At 63.5% G+C, this 19,777-nt stretch overlaps 2 protein-coding genes across 14 annotated transcripts; one reads left to right on the top strand and one right to left on the bottom strand.

Moving 5' to 3' along the window:
• The first annotated feature begins 60 nt into the window (after positions 1-60).
• Positions 61-8,322, top strand: CHTF18 (chromosome transmission fidelity factor 18). Of its 8 annotated transcripts, none has more exons than XM_025417097.3 (23): positions 68-211; positions 302-490; positions 601-751; positions 837-1,005; positions 1,133-1,198; positions 1,309-1,401; positions 1,486-1,538; positions 1,632-1,776; positions 2,253-2,462; positions 2,967-3,064; positions 3,308-3,431; positions 3,515-3,666; positions 3,823-3,916; positions 4,202-4,300; positions 4,389-4,519; positions 4,673-4,844; positions 5,677-5,901; positions 5,985-6,134; positions 6,228-6,358; positions 6,974-7,118; positions 7,225-7,371; positions 7,636-7,763; positions 7,833-8,322. In XM_025417097.3, exons 1-23 carry the CDS (start codon positions 121-123, stop codon positions 7,861-7,863), a joined length of 2,994 nt encoding a protein of 997 aa, XP_025272882.1. In that variant the 5' UTR covers positions 68-120; the 3' UTR covers positions 7,864-8,322. The 8 variants fall into 8 exon arrangements, with proteins under 8 accessions (XP_025272884.1, XP_048967532.1, XP_048967531.1 ...); XM_025417096.3 differs by having other exon boundaries at positions 69-211; positions 7,706-7,763; XM_025417099.3 differs by lacking the exon at positions 302-490 and having other exon boundaries at positions 61-211; positions 7,706-7,763.
• Positions 8,285-15,102, bottom strand: GNG13 (G protein subunit gamma 13). 6 transcript variants are annotated; one of them, XM_025417105.2, is made up of 3 exons: positions 14,922-15,102; positions 8,621-8,752; positions 8,285-8,480 (listed from the first exon to the last, which is right to left on the bottom strand). In XM_025417105.2, exons 2-3 carry the CDS (start codon positions 8,716-8,718, stop codon positions 8,375-8,377), a joined length of 204 nt encoding a protein of 67 aa, XP_025272890.1. In that variant the 5' UTR covers positions 8,719-8,752; positions 14,922-15,102; the 3' UTR covers positions 8,285-8,374. The 6 variants fall into 6 exon arrangements, with proteins under 6 accessions (XP_025272890.1, XP_035573321.1, XP_025272888.1 ...); XM_035717428.2 differs by having other exon boundaries at positions 14,952-15,081; XM_025417103.2 differs by lacking the exon at positions 14,922-15,102 and adding an exon at positions 10,216-10,326.
• Between the last annotated feature and the right edge of the window lie 4,675 nt (positions 15,103-19,777).

The following is a 19,777-nucleotide window of genomic DNA, read 5'->3' as shown; positions in this document are numbered from 1 at the left end:
ATGGCGAGTGGCGCCGGGACGCCGGCCGGGGGTTGGCGGCGCCGGGACGCCGGGGGCGGGCGCGGCGACGGCGGCGCGGGAGGTTCGGAGCGCGCTGCGAGTGCGGCGGGAGCTGGCGCCATGGGAGAGCGCGAGCTGGGGCTGGGCGGGGCGGAGGACGACTTCCACGACCGGTTCGCGGCCGAGCTGGAGGTGCTGGCCGAGCTGGAAGGTGGGCGCAGGCCGGGGGGCTGCCCGGGGGAGGGGGCGAGCGGGGCCCCGTGCGCGGGGCGCGCTGAGCCGCGGCTGTCTGTCCTGGCAGGGTTGGCGGCCGGGTCACCCCGCAGGGAGCGCTGGGCCGCGGCGGGCCGGGCCGGGCTGACGCCCGAGGACGCCGAGGCCGGAGGGGCCGCCGCCCGCCCCCCCGCAGGTGGACGCCCGGGGAGCCGCGGCGGCGCGGGGGTGAGGCGGCTGGCGGCGCCCTCGCCGGGGGACGCGGCTCTGCCCCCCAGTACGTGCGCAGGGCCCGGGGCGCGGGCGGGGCGCGGCTGCGGAGGAGGGCCACCCACCACGACCGGGGTGGGGACATTCGGCCTGGGCGCCTGACGTCTGCCTCCCCAGCCCCCAGGGTCAAGCGGCCACGGCTGCAGGTCGTCAGGGAGCTGAACTTCAGGCCGGAGGAGCCGGAGGAGCCGCCGGGTCCTGACTCCCCCGCTGGGGACATCACCCCCCCGCCGAGCCCCGAGGTCCCCCCTGAGCTGTGGCCCGAGGGGTGTGTGGCTTGCCGGGTTCCGGATGGGGCCGGGGCCCTGGGAGGCGTCCGGGTCCTCAAGACGACCCCTCCTGTCCCTTCCCAGGCCCTCGGATGCTGCTGCTGACGGCGGCCTCCTGTGGGCCCCCGGGGCGGCCCGAAATCCGGTCCTGAGGCGGCCCCCTGTCCTGGAGGACTACGTCAGCGTGACCTCCACGGCGGGCTCCCGGGCCTTTCTGGTCCTGCGCGCGGACCCCGTGGGCACAGGGGTGCAGGTGGGCGCGTGCTGTCCTGACGGGCCTGGACCCTGCGGACCCTCCGGACACTCACCAGCCCGTCCCCCTCTCACCTCCTCCCTGGCTTCTTCTCTTTCGTTCTATTGCTTTTCTTTCTTCCTTCCAGATGCTCCCACCCAGAAGGCTTTTCTTCTTGGAATGCTTGCTTAGGGACAGGCCCGTCTTGCGGCTGGTGTGTTTGTGCTGGAGGATGCCCTTCTGGGTCCTGCAGCGCTGTCCGGAGGGGGTCAGTGGGGGGTTACGTTCTGGCAGGTGATGATTGCTGCACTCCCTTCTCGGCAGACACCTTTCCGTGACACCTGGTGGCGAGGCCAGGGCCGGCTGGATCTGTTGGGTGTGTCCTTTGCCTCCCTGAAGGAGCAGGTCGACAGCGAGGTGGGGCTTGCTGGGAGTGGGAGGGTGGCTCTAGGGTGCCTGCACGCTGGAGCCTTCCTGATGCCACCCTCTGGTTTTGCACAGCGGAGGCAGCAGCTGCTGCAGGAGGCCCATCAGCTCTCGGATACACTTCGCAGGTGAGACGGTGACCCCTTCCCCTTCTGTGGCCTGTATCGGGGGGCTGTGCAGTCCCTCCAGAGGCCCGGCGGCTCAGGCATGATGTTCTCCAGCCTCAGGTCGGAGGAGGTGGAGGAAGAGGTCCAGCCCCTGGGGGCCCCTGAGGAAGAGCTGGCCAACAGCCCGGATGGCTCCCAGCACTGCCTCTGGGTGGACGAGTTCGCACCCCAGTACTACACGGAGCTGCTCAGTGACGACGTGAGACCTTGTCGTTCAAATGTGACTGGCTTTTTTGTTTCCAAAGATGAACAGTGTGGAATTCAGCTAATCCTTGTGTCGTCAGCTCACAGGCCTTGGGGTGGGGGGAGATGGTTTTGATTTGCCCGTTAGAGGCATGGGTGGGGAAGCTGAGGTCAGCACGGCGTGGCCGGGGACCTGGACTGGGGATCCCCCCACCCGTGCCTGGAGCTTCTCTTTCCTTTCCTGCTGTCATAGAAGCTGGTGCAGGGATGCCCCTGGGGGTGCTGGGGGCTCCTGAGGGGGTCAGAGTTGTAGGGGTGGAGGTCTGCTATGAGCCTCACTCTGTCGGTCACGGGTTGGGTGGCCAGGCACTGGTCACCTGTCACTTAGTTTCAGTGTCTTTGTGTGTTTTTGGGGCTCCTGATGGGTGGATGTGAAGGGCAGGGTGTCCCTGGTGCTGGCGGTTCCTCCAGGCTGTGCTTCCCTTTATGTAGTTCACTAACCGCTGCCTCCTCAAGTGGCTAAAACTGTGGGACCCAGTGGTGTTCGGCCGAGAGAGGCCTGCTAGGAAGCCAAGGCCCAGCATGGACCTGGCCCGAGGTGGCAAGGAGGCCACAACCTCCAGCAAATGGAAGAGCCACGAGCAGGTGCTGGAGGACATGCTAGAGGCTGACCTGGACCCGAGCCGGCGGCCCCGACAGAAGGTGAGTCCTGCTTGGCTGCTCCCCACACACGTGTGAGCCCAGGGGCGATGCTCTCTCGGCCGCCAGCACCTTTGCAGCTTCCTGGGGCCACGAGGCATGTTTATCCCCCCCCCCCCCCCCACGGGCGTTGTAGCATCAGGGTGTTGGCGTGGACTGTCGGTGACGCGAGTTGGAATCTGAGTCTGTTTAATGGCTTATGTGAAGCCTGCGCTGTCTAGAGGACCCTGGTTCTCCTTTGAATGCTCATGGTGACGGTGGTCTCTTGGGCTCTGTTGTCTCAGTGATGGCCGAGTTGCTTGTCCCATGTGGGACTTCCTCTCGCTCTGTTGCATCGGCGGTGGAGCGCGAGCCTGCTGGAGTCTGTTCTTGTGCGGTCACCGCAGGGGGTGGGCGTACGTCCCCCCCCCCCCCGAGTAGCAGGCTTCAGCCTGGCGGTTGGGTGTTGGGGGGGCTCCCCTGGGCACAGGGAGTAGCGTATCCGCATCTCCTTTGTTGTGGTTTCAGGTGGCGCTGCTGTGTGGGCCCCCGGGGCTTGGCAAGACCACCCTGGCTCACGTGATTGCACGGCACGCTGGGTACAGCGTGGTGGAGATGAACGCAAGGTGAGGGGCGAGGAGGCCAGTCTCCAGGGCCCCCATCTGTCCTGACTGCACCCTAAGACCCCAGTGGTTGGAACGGAGTTGCTTTCTCACGGCTGGCTGGGGTTGCCGCTGTGTCTCAGGGCAGCCTTGAGGTGTAGGCGTAGCGGCTTTGCCCTGGGAGGCTCTCATCGGGGACCCTGGTTGCAGCTGTGGCCAAGGCCACGCTGCCTTGACGGCTCCCCCCCGCCCCCCCACTGCTTCCAGTGATGACCGCAGCCCTGAGGCTTTCCGCACGTGCATCGAGGCGGCCACGCAGATGGAGTCGGTGCTGGGTGCTGGCGGGAAGCCCAACTGTCTGGTCATCGATGAGATCGACGGAGCGCCCGTGGTGGGCCTCCTGGATGCCCCAGTGGGTGGGCAGGTGGGTGGGCAACTGGCTAGGGCTTACTGCATCCTCCTTGCATTCCCTAGGCTGCCATCAACGTTCTTCTGAACGTCCTGGACCGCAAGGGCCCACAGGATGCAGAGTCAGGGGGTCCGGGCGTTCCCACTAGTGGGGGACGGCGACACCGGGCCGACGGGGGGCTCCTGATGAGGCCCATCATCTGCATCTGCAATGACCAGTGAGTGGGGTGGAGCAGGGCTTTGCACAGGGCGGAGTGCGGGGGGGCTCCCCAGGAGGGTGGAGGGCCCTGGGAGGGTGTACCGCCAGCTCTGCCTGGCCACCTCCGCCCGCTGGGCTGTGGCACCCACCCTGGTGCGTGCCCATACTCCTGCAGGTTTGTGCCGTCCCTGAGACAGCTGAGACAGCAGGCCTTCCTGCTCCACTTCCCACCCATACTGTCCTCGAGACTCACGCAACGGCTGCAGGAGGTTGGTGAGGGCTGGGGGTGGACACGATGAGGGGCTGCGTGGCCGACTACAGGCTGGGGGGACGCGCCCCCTGTCCCGGCCCTGGCCCCCTCTGCCTCCCCCAGCCTCCAGCCGGCCCTGGGACATGACTGCACCGGTTTGCTCTTTGGCAGTAGGAGGTTCCAGCAGGGACCCAGGCGGGTCCGCGGGGATCTGTAGCTGCGGTTCTCCCGTGTTCTAGGAAGAGGGGGCCTCGGGGTGGGTTTCCCGGGGAGCATCTGCCCACCCCCCTGCCCCTCCCTGCAGATCTCCCTACGGCAGGGCATGCAGGCTGACCCAGGTGCGCTGGCAGCTCTGTGTGAGAAGACCGACAACGATATCCGTGCCTGCATCAACACGCTGCAGGTGGGCCAGTGGGCAGGTGGGCGGGGGGCCGCGGCCGGGTGAGGCGGGGGAGGCCTCCTCTCACCAGCTCCCACCACCCTGTGTCCAGTTCCTTCACGGGCGGGGCCGGCGGGAGCTGAGTGTGCGGGCCGTGCAGACTACGCGGGTCGGGCTCAAGGACCAGCGCAAGGGGCTTTTCTCCGTGTGGCAGGAGATTTTCCAGCTGCCCCGGGCCCAGAGGTAAGCACGCGGGCCTGGGGGTGCTCGGCCTCCCCCTCCATCCCCTTCTGGGGACCCACAGAGCTTCATCGGTGTACAAACACCTGGGCCGCTCTGGGGAGCGAGGGCGATGAAGAGGCAGGGTGCCCTTGCAGCCTTGGCACCCCTCTGCAGGCAGCGCTGGGCCCAAGACCCCTCCTCTGCCCCACACATGCTCCTGCTCGGCGATGCGCACTTGGGCCCAGGGCCCCGTGCTGCCGAGGCGCCTCTGACCACGGCTGCGCAGCGCCTCCACCGCATCCTGCACGTGGCTGCGTCCGCAGGCGAGCACGAGAAGGTGGTGCAGGTAATCTCGTTGCATCCCCAATGAGACATTTTTGGGGGTGTTGGTAGGCTAGCATCTGGCCGTGTGTGTGTCCCAGAGAATAGGAGGCACTTGCAGTGATGTCAAGGAGAGGGATGAGCGAGGGTGGCGGACACGGTGCGTCAGGGAGACCTGTCAGAGGTGACGGCAAGCCGGGACGGGCCGGGGACAGGAAGTAGCTGGTGCCTGGTGGGATGGCCGGGGTGAGCTGGCAGCGATGGGGGGTGGGTGGCACGGCCCGAGTCAGAGCTCGGGAGCGTTCCCGTTCTGGACGTGAGCTGTGGGAACGGGAACGTGGGGTGGAGCTGGCAGGGTGAGGTTTTGGCTTGAGCAGGTGGCAGAGATGCCCCCACGCCCGGGAAGCCTGGTCTAAGCCATGTCCCTGACTAAGCAGCTTTGGATTAGTGGCTGGGGATCTGCATAAATCCGGAAAGCTCTACGGGGAGGGGTATGCTGTGCCCCGAGGGCAAGGGAACCTCACGTGGCACAGGAGCAGGGGCTCTGGCCTCAGCTCTGGCCCACAGGACTTCCTTCGGGGAGGGGGTGGGTACTGGAGCCTGTGGGCTCCTTGAGGTGGTGGGGGCGGCGTGAGGGTGTTTCCTGCATCTGGGTTGTGGCCAACAGTGGGGGCAGCAGGCTGGGCCTTCCTGGCTCCTCTTTTGGGGCCTCAGGGTCCCGTGCTGCTGTTCGCTGCTGCCCCAGACCCTGGACTTGGCAGGGCAGGTGGGAGGTGGAGGGTCCCATGGGGGGTGCTTATACAGTGGGCTGCACTGAGGCCGGGGGTTCAGAGGCCCACCCACCTGCTTACCCCCAGGGCCTTTTTGACAACTTCCTGCGCCTGCGGCTGCGGGATTCCAGCCTGGGGACCGTGTGCACGGCCCTCGACTGGCTGGCCTTTGATGACCTGCTGACCTGCACCGCCCACCACGGCCAGAGCTTCCAGCTGCTGCGCTACCTGCCCTTCCTGCCGGCAGCCTTCCACCTGCTCTTTGCCTCTAGCCACGTGCCGAGGATTGCATTCCCCAGCAGCCAGCAGGAGGTGTGCCCCTGCCCCCTGCCTGGGGCCTAGAGTCTGGCCCAGGGACCCTGGGTTACCGAGGCCCAATCCACCCTGCATCCTAGGCCCAGAGCCGGACGAGCCGGACACAGAACCTCATCCACACACTTGTGGCAGGCATTGCACCTGCCACCCGCAGCCGGGCCACGCCTCAGGCTCTCATCCTGGATGCCCTCTGCCTGATTCTGGACATCCTTGCACCCAAGCTGCGCCCTGTGAGTGCTTTGTCCAGAGTGGGGGGTGTGGCTGCTGGTGGGGCTGGGCCCTGACCACGCTCAGCGTCCCTGCCCACTGCCCCCTGCCCATAGGTGAGCACGCAGCTGTACAGCACTCGTGAGAAGCAGCAGCTGGCCAGCCTCGTGGGCACCATGCTTGCCTACAGCCTAACCTACCGCCAGGAGCGCCGGCCCGATGGGCAGTACATCTACAGGCTCGAGCCGTGAGTCCGCAGCACCTGGGGTGGGTGCCAGGGGCTGGGTGCCAGGTGCTATGGCGGTCACTGGGGCAGGAATCTCAAGGTGCAGTCTCAGCGAGGTGTGAGTCTCACTTTTCCCGTCTGTGGGGCAGTGGTAGGGGGCGGTTCCAGCTCTGCTCAGTTCCAGCTCCGCTCTTGCCCCAATACAATTGTGGCATGGCTCTCACTGCTTCCATGTCTCTCCGGGAGCTGCCCTCAGGGCTCTGCTGGCCCATTCTGAGATGTTCCCTGGGGCCATGCTGCCCAACCAACAAGAGGGCCAGTGCTCAGCCCCCTTGGGCCATTTGCAAGGAGGCAGTAACGGTGACAGTTCCAGGTACTCCAGCCTTGAGTCTAGATCTTGCCATATTGTCTCATTTCTTTATCTTGCAGCCCTGGGGCAGTTCCCTTCTAATGCCTGTAGGCAGTTGGGGAAACTGAGGCTTGGGGTGGGTGATACCCTGCTGTTCTGGGGCTGAGGCATCATATTGCCAGGACGAGCCCCACGCTGCAGCTCTTGGTTTTTGGCATCTGGGACTGGTGTGGGAGGTAGCCCCTGCCTGTGCCTGTTGACCGGACACGTCTCTACTCTGAGACCAGGAACGTGGAGGAGGTCTGTCGCTTTCCTGAGCTGCCCGCCCGCAAACCCCTCACCTACCAGGCTAAGCAGCTCATTGCCCACGAGATTGAAATGGAGAAAATGCGGCGGGCAGAGGCCTTGGCCCGGGTTGGGGATGGCCCGCAGGTAAGCCTACCCTGGGCTCTGGGCCAGAGCCAGGCTTAGAAGGGCAGGGCTGTTGTCCCTGGAGTGACCCTGCCTGGGATGTTCTCACCACACCTTGCTTCTGCAGGTGGACAGGGGCCCCCCAGGGGCCACGGCTCCACTGGGCGGTGCTGGGGAGAAAGAGGCACAGCCACCCACCTCACACAGCCAAGAGGAGCAGTGGCTGGAGCAGCGGCTGGAGCGCATCCTGAAGAAAGCAGCTCTGGAGGAACAGGTGTGAGGGGCAGGGCTGGTTCTCAGCCCTGGGGGGCCTGCCACGTGCCTGCTGCTCAGCCAGGGGTGGGGGTCCCACTGGGCCCATTTCTCATCTGGTCAAAAGGGGGCCTGCTCCTCCTTCCACCCTGGGCCCGGCTATGGTAGGAAGATGCTGCTGTGGGTGGTGGGGGATCAAAGGGATCCTGGCCCCCGGGAAGGGGAGGTGGGCATCTGCTCCCACGGCCTGGGGCCATTGGCTCCTCCCTGGGTTGTGGCCTCTCAGCCCTCCTGCCATAGTGGAAGTGTCCGCCAGGGGTCTGTCCCTGAGAGCCTGACCCACCTGCCTCCTTTAGCCCGAGAGGGATTTCTTCGGTCGTGTGGTCACGAAGAGAGCGGCCCCCCTGAGTGCAGGTGCGTGGGGTGCGGGAAGGGCTGGAGGGGCCAGGGCGAGGTGGAGGAGCAATGATGTGGCTTCCGCAGGAGCTGTGGCCCCCGAGACAGACGTGGCTGAGCGGCGCATAGGCAGAGCAGTGGGCAGGAGCGACGTCTGGTTTCGCTTCAAGGAAGGCGTCTCCAATGCTGTGCGGCGCAGAGTGCCCGTCAGGGACCTGCTGTAGCCGGGGCTGCACCCAGCTCCTTAAGGTCTGCTGGACGGCCCGGGTCTACACCCAGCTCTGTGACGCCTGCTGGACAGCCCGGGTCTACACCCGGCTCCGTGACGCCTGCTGGACAGCCCGGGTCTACGCCCGGCTCCGGGAAGCTTGCTGCACAGCCCGGGTCTACACCCAGCTCCGTGACGCCTGCTGGACAGCCGGGGGCCCACGCTGGACACCTTAGCCCGTGCAGGGGGCTGCAGATCCATATGAGATGCCCCAGGGCCCACACCCGATGCTGTGTTGCTTTTTCTCCATCAGAAGATGTACAAAATCACAAACACTCTCAAAAAGTCTTTATAAAAGTCACACGTTTACAGAGTTGTCCTCCCTACAGAAACGAGAATCTGGGGGCGGGGTGTGGGGGCCTCACAGGATGGCGCACTTGCCCTTCTCTACCCATGGGTTGTTCTTCATCAGGTCGGGGTTCAGGAACGGGTCCTTGGGGATCCCATCCTCTATCCACTTGAGAAGCCTGTGGTTGGGGATGCTGAGGTGAGCAGGTGGATGCAGGGGTGTGGGCTGACGCATGCAAATAAATACATATGGGGCAGGGAAATGAAGTGCAGATCAGGATCAGCGGGTGCTGGGCCGGGTGGGGTCCTGGGGACTTACTCAGGGATGGTCTTCGACGACATCTCCCTCTTGAAGGCCAGCTGGTATTTGAGGCTCTCCACCTCTTTTTTCATCTGGGGCACGTCCCACTCCTCCATGGCGTCGGGAGCTTCGGAAGTGGCCAGCCTGGGGCTGCAGGATACAGGAGCGAGCAACAGCCAGGGGGCTGCCAGCCTGCCATCATCCCCTCGGTGCTCCCTCCCCACCAGGAAGGGAAGGAGCCCACCCTTGCACGCTGACTCCCAGTGTAGTGCTTGGGAGGTCCCCACGGCTGTACCAGCCCTTTCCCAGGCTCCATGTAGGCAACCACATTGTCCACAGGGTGCAGGGCCTGAAGCTGAGGCCACGGTAATGAGGCCTCATGTGCCTGCTCCTGGACCCCCATGGGGCTCATTAACTGCAGAGAAAACTTTCTACTCTGAGCACACCTCTATTCGCTGAGCATCCTCACCTCCCAGCCCCCCTTACCTCCGCCTGGTCTCTTGGAGAGAAGGGGCAGCGTTTCGGCGATAGTGGGACCAGGCACCCAGCACAGATGGGGTCCCAGAGCCCACCCTCCAACTGCCAGGCCCAATTCCCGCTCCTGGTTGCAGAGGGAGCAACCCAGACCCTCACGTGAGGGGTGGAGCAGGTCTCCGCCTGCCTTCCCTGCTTTGCAAGGGGAAGCCTCCCTGAAGGAAGTTCATTTTGGGTCTGGGAGGATTTGGCTGCGATTTGCATCTTGACCCAAGGAGCTGGGGGGGGGAGTCGGTGCTGAGGGTCTTGGGGTCACAGGCTGCACAGCGGGTCTGGGACTCAGGTGGCTGCAGCATCCTGCCTGCTGTCACCGCCGGCACCTTCCACACGCTGCCTGCTCCGCTTTCTACTGTGTACCAACCTGGCAGAGCGGGTCCCCCCCCCCCCCCCCCCCCCCCCCCCGCCAGGGGCCCAGGGGATGGTCCCTCTCTGGCCCCGGGACCCTGCTCCCATCTCTGGGGGCTGAGAGCCAGGGGATTGGCTTCCTGGCCCTTGGGAGGGTGGGAGGGTGGGCGGGGGTCACGGCGGTGGCCCTGCCTGCATCAGCCTGCGGAGGGGCCTCCAGGCTGGAAGATCTCCGTGTTGGGGGCGATGGGGGTCGGCCCTGGCCGGCTGGGGACGAGCAGCCACACTGAGTCGGGGCGGGGGAGCCGCGGGGGCACAGAGTCGGCCTCTGGAGGGGCAGCCGGAGGGGCCGGGCGGTGGTCCCCACCCGCACCCCCCGGGGCTGGCGCCCCCCTCCCAGCCGGCGGCCTCGGGGCGGTCTCTCCCGGGGCGCCCGCCCTGCCCGCCCTACCTGCGCGCCGCGCCGCCGAGCCGGCCGCCCGTCCCGCGCGCCCCGCGACGCCCCCGGCCACGCCACGGCGCTCGGCGGCACTGCGGGCGGCGCGCACGACAGGACGCGGCTTCCCTCCGCCCGCCCGCAGCGCGAGGGGCTGCCGGGGCTCGGGGCCGCAGGACCGACGGGCGGGGGCGCTCGGGCGGCTCAGCGCGGCGGCACCGGCCGGCCCCGGGAGGCGCCGCCGTCCTGCTGCGCCCTGCTCCGCCCCGCTCCGCGCAGGGGCCCCGCTCAGACCTACCTCGGAGGGTGCCGCCGAGGGCCGAGGGCCGATGATGGGGAGCGCGGCCGGGCCAAGTGAGCGGGAGCGGCCGTGCCCCGCACAGCCCGGCGGGGCCCCGCCCACTCCTGCCACCTGGGGCCGCCGGCACCGCCCCCTCCCCCACCCCCACGCCCGGGCCTACCCCGGACCTGCCGGCGCCTGTGGGGGCCACACGCCAGGTGGACAGTGCGGAGTCCGTGGCCGGGCACCAAAGGCTTCCAGGCCCCGGCAGGCTGGGGTCGTCGGCCGGTGGACGGCAGGCACGAGCCTCGGCAGTGCCCACGGATGGGCAGTGCCCACTGACGGCCTCGGGCGGCCCTCCCCCGGAGCTGAGTCGCCCCCAGGTGACCTGGCCCTGCCCCCCACTCGCAGGCCAGCGGCAGGCCGACCGGGAAGCTGCCCTGGGGGCACATCCACGTTTCCGTTCACCCCGAGGGAACAGACTTGACCTGTGCAGGCCCAGGGGTTGCTCAGGGGTGCCCAAGCCCAGGGTGAGCAACTCTGGGGGCTCTGGGGAGGGGGGTGTCCTCCCTCAGTGTGCACCTGTCACATATCTGCCTGGCTCCTCAGCCGGCCCGTGATGGGACCTAGCATGGGACACTCGCTCTGCCCTCGCAGCCCTTAGGGTAGGTGCCATCAGCGATGGGGCCACATCCCTTTGTCCTCAGACACGATGCCCTGGGTGTGTGTGGCAGGCCCCACTGCCCAACTCTCGGGGGAACTGTGCCCTTGGGGCCATCAGGTGACGCAGGCACCAGGCTGCATCCTGGGCAGGGGGGCCCTGGGCAGCAACGGCGGCCGCAGGGGGCAGCAGCGCCCAGCTACTCAACCTCGATCCCGGTAGAGGTCCGGACCAGGCCTTTGGCAGGAGCTCTGGCCACCTCCTCTGGGCTGGGGGCCTGCGAACAGTCATCCTGTCTTCATCTGGGAGGCAGGACGGGGTGCCCCCTGCCCCTTTGGGCCCCTGAGCCCTCCCTGATGCGATTCTGTGAAATGGGGTCAGCTGTGCCTCCCTGGCCCATCTCACGCGTTGACACGATGACGCATCAGGAGGCACTTCTGGAACTGGGGCACATCAGGAAAGTGAGGGATTATTTTTATTATGGATTTATGGGGGCAGGGGGCTTAGAGCCCAGGGCACTGCCGTCATCCCCAGGGCAGATGGCCGGCGGTGCTGGCCTCACTCCAGCCTGGAACACTGTCGCTCTAGCCGCCGGGGCTGCTGTGCACACGGGGCGGCAGCCTAGGGCAGGGCGCACGTTGGCCCTTGGGACTGGCCAAGGTTTGGTCTGAGACCCGGGCCAGCCCGACCCGGCGGCCTTCTCTTCAGACCACACAGGCAGAACTGGGCCCCGGGACCAGGCTTTGGTCCGACAGCATCTGGAGGGCCCCCCGGAAGAGGCCCTGGCATGACCTGGGTCACCCATCAGGTGTGACTAGGGTCTGCTCCCAGGCCCTGCCCTGCAAGTGGTTTGAATGCTGCACCACTGTCACAGGGAGGCCAGTGTAGACGTGCACCGCGGGGACACCTGAAGGCAGCTGGGCGGTAGGGCACACTGTCAGGACAGTGGTGGCTGCGTGGGGTGCGGGGTCCTGCGTGTCTCCTGTGGCTGTGTGCTCTCTGGTCTCTGGGCGCCGGCCACACCTGCCACTGCGTGGCCTCTCCAGGCTCAGAAGTGGCCCTGAGCTGATCACATCCCCCCGTGATGGCGGCCACAAGGCTGTGTGGCACCCCTGCTGGTGCACAACTGTTGTCCAGGGCCTGAGGACCCAGGTTTCTCACCTTCCTGGGACGCTGGATGGGGTGGGGGGCAGTGACAGCATATCCTCCAGGGGATGCCACCTTACAGATGCCCAGAGCCAGTCCACAGAGACTAGACGCCGTGCTGAAATTAGCTCCACTATCTGGGCTGCTGGTGGGACCCAACATGCTCATCATGGCCTAGAAACAGCCGCTCCGGGCCCCGCTGCTGGGCTCCTGCCAAGTGGGCAGGCGGGCAGTGCGGGCTAGGCCTCTGGGGGCCGTGGTGGGCACAATGGGACCGTGGCAGGACCTCCCCCAGTAGTGCTGATTTCAGTGCTCAAGAGAATAAACACCCAGTGTGTGTGGGGGGCCATGAAGAGGGCTCAGGAGGAGGGGGGAAGGCCCCAGCACACTGCCCCCCCCACCACTCTGAGCTGGCAAAGGCTTCTGAATGGCACGCTGGCCACCCAGGGCCACCTGAGAGCAGGACACAGCCCAGAGAGGCCGGAGGCAAGACTGCAGCTCTGCGTGACTGCTGGGGGGTCAGACCCACCGCACCCCCAGGCCACAGACACAGCCCGAGGGCTCTCAACAGGTATGGTGACCACAGCCAGGTAGCCCCACGGGAACACACTGACTCGTTTCCTGCCCCTGCATGGTCTGGCGGGCAAATACCAGGCCTGGAAAACCAGAAAAGAAATCTTTTATTTCTCTTGTTAATCAGAGCTCATAAAAGAAATGAGAGTGTTTTTCCATAATCTTTGGGAGGTTGAAAACGACTCAAAAATAACCCAAGCGCTCTTAGGCTGACGTGTGCAATTAACGTAAGACGCGATTCTAGGGCAGCCTGGGCGGGAGGGCAGCTCCGGCCTGCAAGACCTCTTAAGGCAATGTCAGGGAGGCCGCGCTGGGCCACTCAGCTCCTTGTCCCAGCTCTGTGGCCAGTGAACAATGCCAGGCCCCTCTGGGCACCTGGCCCGGGGGCTTGAGGTCTCAGGGAAGGTGAGACCCATAAAGCAGCTCCCAACACCAGCCAGAGGGACTTGAGGTTTCTAAAACATATGAACCTTCGAAGTTACAGGGGCCCCATCTCATGAAGGTCTGTGGAGGGAGCCTGTGATGCATGGAAGGTGCAGGTGAGGCCGGTCGTGTCATGGGCTTTCTGACTCCTGTTTGCAGGCTGCCTACTGTCCCCTTTCCCAGCAGCCCCCTGGCTGGCAGAGCTGCCTCCCTCGGGCAGATGCTTACTTTGAGACAAGAAAGGTAGAGCAGGGATCCCTGGGTGGCTCAGCCCAGGGTGTGATCCTGGAGACCTGGGATCGAGTCCCGCATCGGGCTCCTGCATGGAGCCTGCTTCTCCCTCTGCCTGTGTCTCTGCCACTTTGTCTCTCTCAGGAATAAATTAAAAAAAAAAAAAAAAAAAAAAAAAGGTAGAGCAACTTTGCCTGGTCACCTGTGAAGAAGGGATAGCTCAGTGCTGGCCTCCCTCACCCGCCCCCCATTTCCCCCTCCCAGGGCCAGTGGCCATGGCCAGTCCAGCGGGACAAGTCCTTGGAAGGGGTCATCCTGCGCTGAACGTCTCATCTCTGGTGAGGCACAACTGTGCTTTATTGCCTTAGGCTTCCTGCTACCAGACAGGACTGGAGGGTGCCAGTGGCCTGTCCATGTGGTCCCCAAGTGCGGAGACGGGCACCACAGCCTGCACATAGTCGGGCCTAGGTCTGCCACCTGTGCAAGCTCAGGACACTTCAGCACACAGCCAATTCTGGTCTGGCTACACCCTCAGGCCGCGTGGGGTCACTGCTTCATGAGCCTCATGCCACTTGGGGGTCCCAGCACGTCAGTAGGGAGTCTACGGGACCACACCCCAAGGCACACGCACCACAAAGGGAGGTGATGTAAGCATTGGACCACGAGGCCGTCTGGGCATTGGGCTCGTAGGGGCACAGGCTGCTCTGAGGGCTTGGCATTCTGCAGTGCCTGCTGAGCTGACCCTGGTTCCACTCGGCAGGGGTGGCGGCACCACTGGCATGTGGATGCAGGACATGCACACCGCGTTGGGGTGGTAGGAAGGCCCCTGTGTTGTGTGTGGCCCCTGACCCGGTGGACAGCTCATCCTCTGCTGGGGGACGGCACTGAGTGTTCCCCCAGGAGGATGTGTGAGGGCCAGGGCAGCTCCCTGAGCAGCACGTGGAGAGCGGCCGGACACAGAGACGGGCCGGAAATGATGTCCATGGGGGGGGGGGCGGTGGGGAGCGCCCCACGCAGCTGTCCACGCTGGAGGGGGGCCTGGGGGCAGCGAGGCCTTTTCTTGTGCTCCCGCGGGACGTTGGGCTGCGCACACCTGAGGCGCCGAGGCCGCCACGTGTCGGGGATGGCGATGGGGCTAGAGCCCGGACAGGCTGGTGCGGGGGGTGTGTGCGGAGAGGAGCGGTCACACGTGGGAGTCCCGGGGCGCGTGGGGGCAGCTCAGGCCAGCCCCTCAGACGTGCAGGGGCTGGCCGTGTGCGCAGCCCCCAGGGCGGGGAAGGGGCACAGACGCCTGGTGCTCTGCGACGCGTCCAGGGTGCCCGTAGATTCCCGCCATGGCCTGCGAGGCCCCCGCGGAGGCCGCTCCCCCTCGGGCCCAGGGCTGGGGGACGTGGTGCGGGCGGTCTCCTGGTCTCGGAGTACGGGCCGGGCCGGGCCGCGGGGCGCCGCCAGCATCCCGGGCGCTGTGTCCGGAGCAGGAGCCTCCGGCCCGTCCAGCTCCGCAGCTTCTCGTCCCGGGTGAGGCCGCGCGGAGCCCCCGGGACGCTGCCGTCCCCGCGAGTCGCCGCGCGGTCAGCACGGCCCTTCACAGGAGGCAAACGCTCGCTACAGCGGGGCCGAGAGCCGGGCTCGCGTCCGCGTCTGTCTGTCCGTCCCCCCCGCCCCCTGCGTCGCTCCCCGCGACCCTCACCTGCCCCAGCTCGGACCGCCGGCCACGAACCTGAGCGCACGTCCCGCGGGCTGGAGGCTGTCGCCGCGGCGGCCGCACACGCCCCGGCGGCCCCCGCTCTCACCCGAGGGCGCTGAGGGACGCGGGGCACGGGACCCGCCCGGGCGCCGACTCTCCCTCCACTCGCACACTTCCGTCTTGGGAGGCCACTTCCGGGTGAGCGCCGGAAGGGGCGGGGTGTCCGCAGCGACTGGGCGGGGTCTCGCGGTAGGTCGCGGTGGCGTTGCAGTCCCGGAGCCGGGCGGTGGCGTCGGCGCGGCGGGTCCGCGGGTAGCGCGGGCAGAGGGAGCTGGGGTGTCGCGTGGCCGCCCGGCGCTGCCTCCCTAACGCGAATTCCTTGTCCTGAAGCTGCTGCTGCTAGGACACAGCCTGAGGATTCTGATGCCCATCTCTCAGAACTAGTTCTAGCTCCATTCTTTTTTTTTTTTTTTTATTCATAGAGGCACACACACACACACAGAGGCAGAGACACAGGCAGAGGGGGAAGCAGGCTCCATGCAGGGAGCCCGATGCGGGACTCGATCCCGGGTCTCCAGGATCACGAGGGCACGCGGACTGCCACCTGCACACCCGCAGCCCTCCCGGGCCGCGCAAGGAAGGAATGCACGAGAACAGGGTCAGGGCACGAGAGGTGGGGCCTCGGCGGGCTAGCACGGTGGAGGCTGGAGGCGCCCGGGGCTCACCAGGGGCGCCAGGCTTCGGGGGCGCACAGCGCAGCTGCTTCCCTGCCCCCCCAGGCCCCATTCGGTCTTCAAGCCACACCTGCTCACTCACCTGCGCTCCCGCCACCACGCGCTCCCCCACCACGGCCCAGAGCTCCTGGCCACTGGGACGTCGCCTGGGGTCCTTGCACCGAGTCACGCTGGAAAGCAAGCCGGCCGCCTGTTACCCCTCGGTCCCCCCTGGAACGCTGGCTCACCTCGGGGCCGAGACCTCAAACACTCCCCAGCAGGCGTGCGGCCTGCTGAGATACGCGGAACAGGCCTCTAGTAGGGACGCAGTCTCCACGGCGGGTGTGGGGAGGCCCGAGCGTGCAGGCCCAGGGAACGCAGGGGGGACACGGCGCTGGGGGGGCGGGGGGGGCTGACGGGAGAGTCACTGAGGAGACCGGGGGCCCTGAGGGGGAGACGCTGAGGGGGAGACACTGGGGACCTGAGGGGAAAGCCCCGGAGGCCCCCCCCGTGTGCCTTGCCCTGCTCGCCGCTAGGTGGAGCCCCATGCGCACGTGAGGACGCCCGGGCCCAGGCTCGGCTCCCCGGGCTTCGACCTCCTGTCGCGCCCGAGGTGAAGGGTATTTTCCGTGTCGGAAGTGGAAACACACGTATGTGCCCCCGGAGGTTTTCCCTTAAGCCCAACAAGACAGGCCCGCCGCCCTAACCAGTCCCTCTTACCCTCTCACGGAAACGTGGCGCTGTGTTCAAACAACCCCGGATGCGTCGTCTTACGCTTATACGGTCCCCCCCGCCCCTTTTTAATATACTTTTTAAAAGATTTATTTATGTATTTGTTTGTTACTTATTTATGATAGAGAGAGAGAGAGAGGCAGAGACACAGGAGGAGGGAGAAGCAGGCTCCATGGACGGGGCCCGACGTGGGACTCGATCCTGGAACCCCGCTGTCACACGCAGGCCGGAGGCCCAGGCTCACCCGCTGAGCCCTCTCCACCCCGGGGGGTGGGGGGGCCCTCATACCGACCCCTTGAGGGGAGAGCCGCCTAGTCCCTGCTTCTGCTTCCTCCCAGTGTCGCATCGGTTGGCCTCTGGGACACGTCCTGTGCCCGTTCTGCAGAAGGGTGTGAAGAGTGGTGTGAGCAGTCCCGTGACAGTCGCGTGTGCCCTGCAGGCCCCACGCCCAGCCCTGGGCTGTAGGCGGCCCTAAAGCGCTATGCCACTGGGGCTGCCCCGCCCCCTTTTTAAAAAGATTTTAAAAATTTATTTATTCATAGAGGCGGGGAGGGGAGCAGAGACACAGGCAGAGGGAGAAGCAGGCTCCATGCAGGGAGCCCGACATGGGACTTGATCCCAGGTCTCCAGGATCACACCCCGGGCTGCAGGCGGCGCTAAACTAGGGGTGCCCTCTAGCTCCATTCTTTACAACCACCTGACTTTGGCTGTGAAACACACGTCAGACTGTAGTGTAATAACCTTGAATTTCATCTCCTTAGAGTCATTTTTCTCAAATTACAGAAGGAACACATATCAGGAATACAGTAGTGGGCTTCACTTACAAACCAACAAGATGTGTGCACACTTAAGTAAATTAAATGATGATGCAAATTATAAAAAGGCTCACTGCTTGGTCCTTTTTGGTGCCCCAGTGCATTTTTCTATGAATTGACAAAACCTTTAGGTTGCAGATATTTCCAAGCACATGTCTCTTGAAGGCAGTTAAGAACACTTGTGCCTGTTTTTGTTTTTATTTTTGGAAGGGAAGAAGAATTCCTCTTACTCCAAGTGGAAGAAACTCTGAAGTGTTGGGACGGGCACTTTGACTTTTGTTATTGTCATAGTAATTTATTAGGCACCCTGAACACAACCATGGTTTTGCTGAAAGGGTAAACTGTGGAGAGGTGGGTGCTGCAGGTGAAGGGGAAGGGCCGCAGGCATAAGCAGCTGCTTATGTAAGCCGTTCGGGATCATTGTGTAACCAGGGCTCCAGGAAGCAATTGGCTGAATGGTTTCCATCAGAGGATATTCGGCTTCTTTTTTAAGACTTTTAGTGATTTATTTGAGAGAGAGAGAGAGAGAAGGAGCAGGGTGGAGGGGCAGAGGCAGAGGGAGAAGCAGATACTGAGCAGGGAGCCCAACCGAGTATCGATATCAAGACCTGAGCCAAAGACAGATGCTTAAACGATTGAGCCTCCCAGGCTCCCCCAAAGGTGTTCTGACCTTCACTTCCTTACACAGCCTGGACAGTGAGTCTGTGTCCTGGCCAGGAGAACAGGGAGGCTTTGACATATACAGCCCACGCCCTTCCCAAGCTCTGTCAGTGGCTTCCTGGGGTAAGAACCCAATATAGTCCCTCTTGTCTGCTGCCCTGGGGGCCACACTCTTCTGGTTCCTCCTTCACTGGGTGTTCTAAACACCCTCACTTGGGAGATCAAGTGGCTCTTAAAAGATCTGCTGGGCCTGGTCTTAGAGGAAAAAACAGAGGGAGCTCACACGATGGTGACTCCCATTGGCTCAGGAGGGCTTGGTTACAGCTGGGCGCTGAGGTGATTGCATCGTGGTTAAGGTGAGCAGGACGCGCCACTCCAGAATATACCGGTTTGGCATGATGATTATTCTGAGCTGAAAACAATTGAGAATCAGCAGATGTAGAAGGAATTCTTGTTGGAGTTTCCTTGTCTGAATACAGGAAGCAACTTCTGGGAAGTAAGGCTGCCTTAGATTCCTTCTTTAGGATGGGTCTACTCTCAAAGGGAGTAGCACGGATAACACCTATCCTAAATCCCTTCTCCGGGGTGGCTTTATGGCCCTGAAAGAGACAGAGGCCACTTTTACCTGTGTAGACAAATATTATCACATACTTCCTTATATCTCAGTTATTTTCCTGGAACACATTTGTCTTTCCTAAAGAAGGCGATTTGTCTTTCTTTTAAAATGGATTTTTCTCAGGACACCTGAGTGGCTCAGTTGGTTAAGCATGCGACTCTTGATTTTGGCACAGGTCATGTCCTGATTGGGCCCTATGTCCGGCTCCATGCTTAGCAGGGGGTCTGCTTGTCCCTCTCCCTCTTCCTCTGCCCCATCTCAAATAAATAATTTTTTTCAAATAAATAAACCTTAAAAAAAAGATCTTTCTTTCCTCATCCTTTTCCCTACTAAGTTATGTATATAAATATCTAATTGAAACTGCTGGGCCAACTACTTTTCTTGGCGGCCACATACACATAACTAAACTTTTTTCTTCTGTTAATTTGTTGTTTGTCAGGTGAATTGACAGGCCCCACTCACAGAACATAAGAGCCACTCTTGCAGCCTTCTTCACAGAGGCTCCCTAACTTGGCCAGACATACAGGTGGGGTGAGGGAATGGGGGTGAAAGGGATGTGGGGGTTGGTGCTGGGACCAAGGACCCCTCCACCCTCCATCAGCCTGTTTTCTCCTTATGTGGGACATTGTGCTCACAAAACTCAGCAGAATGAGTGAAAAAAATCAAGATTGCTCATCATCTCCTAGTCAGACATCACCCTGTTGGGGAGATAAGAAAAGGGGCCCCAGTTGAAGGCAGGTGGAGGCCTGGGCAGCAGGCCAGGTTGTGCACTTCCACAGAGTGGGCAGCTCTTCATGGCCTTGAGTGGCTATTGGCTATTGGAAAATTTAAAAAAAATTTTTTAGTTTTTTCTTGTGTTTGGTTTACTACCTTTTTTTTTTTTTTTAAGATTTTATCTATTTATTCATAGAGACACACAAAGAGAGAGAGAGGCAGAGACACAGGCAGAGGGAGAAGCAGGCTCCATGTAGGGAACCCGACCTGGGACTCGATCCCGGATCTCCAGGATCACACCTCAGGCTGCAGGCGGCGCTAAACCACTGCGCCACCAGGGCTGCCCTTGTGTTTGGTTTAAATCGGTTTTAATTTAAATTCAAAATGTCCTGTGTAAGAAATGAAAGGGAGATTTGACACATGTCACTACTCTACCCCACGCTTGTCAACTCCTTGGTGCTCAGAGAAAATTGGGAGCCCCTCATTGCCTGGGCCAGTAGAGACTCCAGGGGCTCACCAGCTCCAGCGAGCTTCCAGCAGCAGGAGGACTGGGAGTGGGACAGTGCTGTGTAGGAGCAGCCATTTGTACCTTGGGAGGCCTCACCCCTG

The sequence above is a fragment of the Canis lupus genome, chromosome 6, assembly GCF_003254725.2.
Source record: "Canis lupus dingo isolate Sandy chromosome 6, ASM325472v2, whole genome shotgun sequence".
In the NCBI taxonomy this organism is placed as follows: Eukaryota; Metazoa; Chordata; class Mammalia; order Carnivora; family Canidae; genus Canis; species Canis lupus.
The sequence above is the reverse complement of the archived record's forward strand: the minus strand, read 5'-3'. Positions and strand labels throughout refer to the sequence as shown.

Coding starts and splice junctions, on each gene's coding strand:
- CHTF18 (XM_025417096.3), top strand. CDS start 121: ATGGGAGAGCGCGAGCTGGGGCTGGGCGGGGCGGAGGACGACTTCCAC. Junction 3,432..3,514: donor AGATCGACGGAGCGCCCGTG/GTGGGCCTCCTG, acceptor TGCATTCCCTAG/GCTGCCATCAACGTTCTTCT. Junction 6,359..6,973: donor TACATCTACAGGCTCGAGCC/GTGAGTCCGCAG, acceptor CTCTGAGACCAG/GAACGTGGAGGAGGTCTGTC.
- GNG13 (XM_025417102.2), bottom strand. CDS start 8,983: ATGAGGCCTCATTACCGTGGCCTCAGCTTCAGGCCCTGCACCCTGTGG. Junction 8,753..8,846: donor CTGGGAGTCAGCGTGCAAGG/GTGGGCTCCTTC, acceptor TGTATCCTGCAG/CCCCAGGCTGGCCACTTCCG. Junction 8,481..8,620: donor TCGTCGAAGACCATCCCTGA/GTAAGTCCCCAG, acceptor CCCCAACCACAG/GCTTCTCAAGTGGATAGAGG.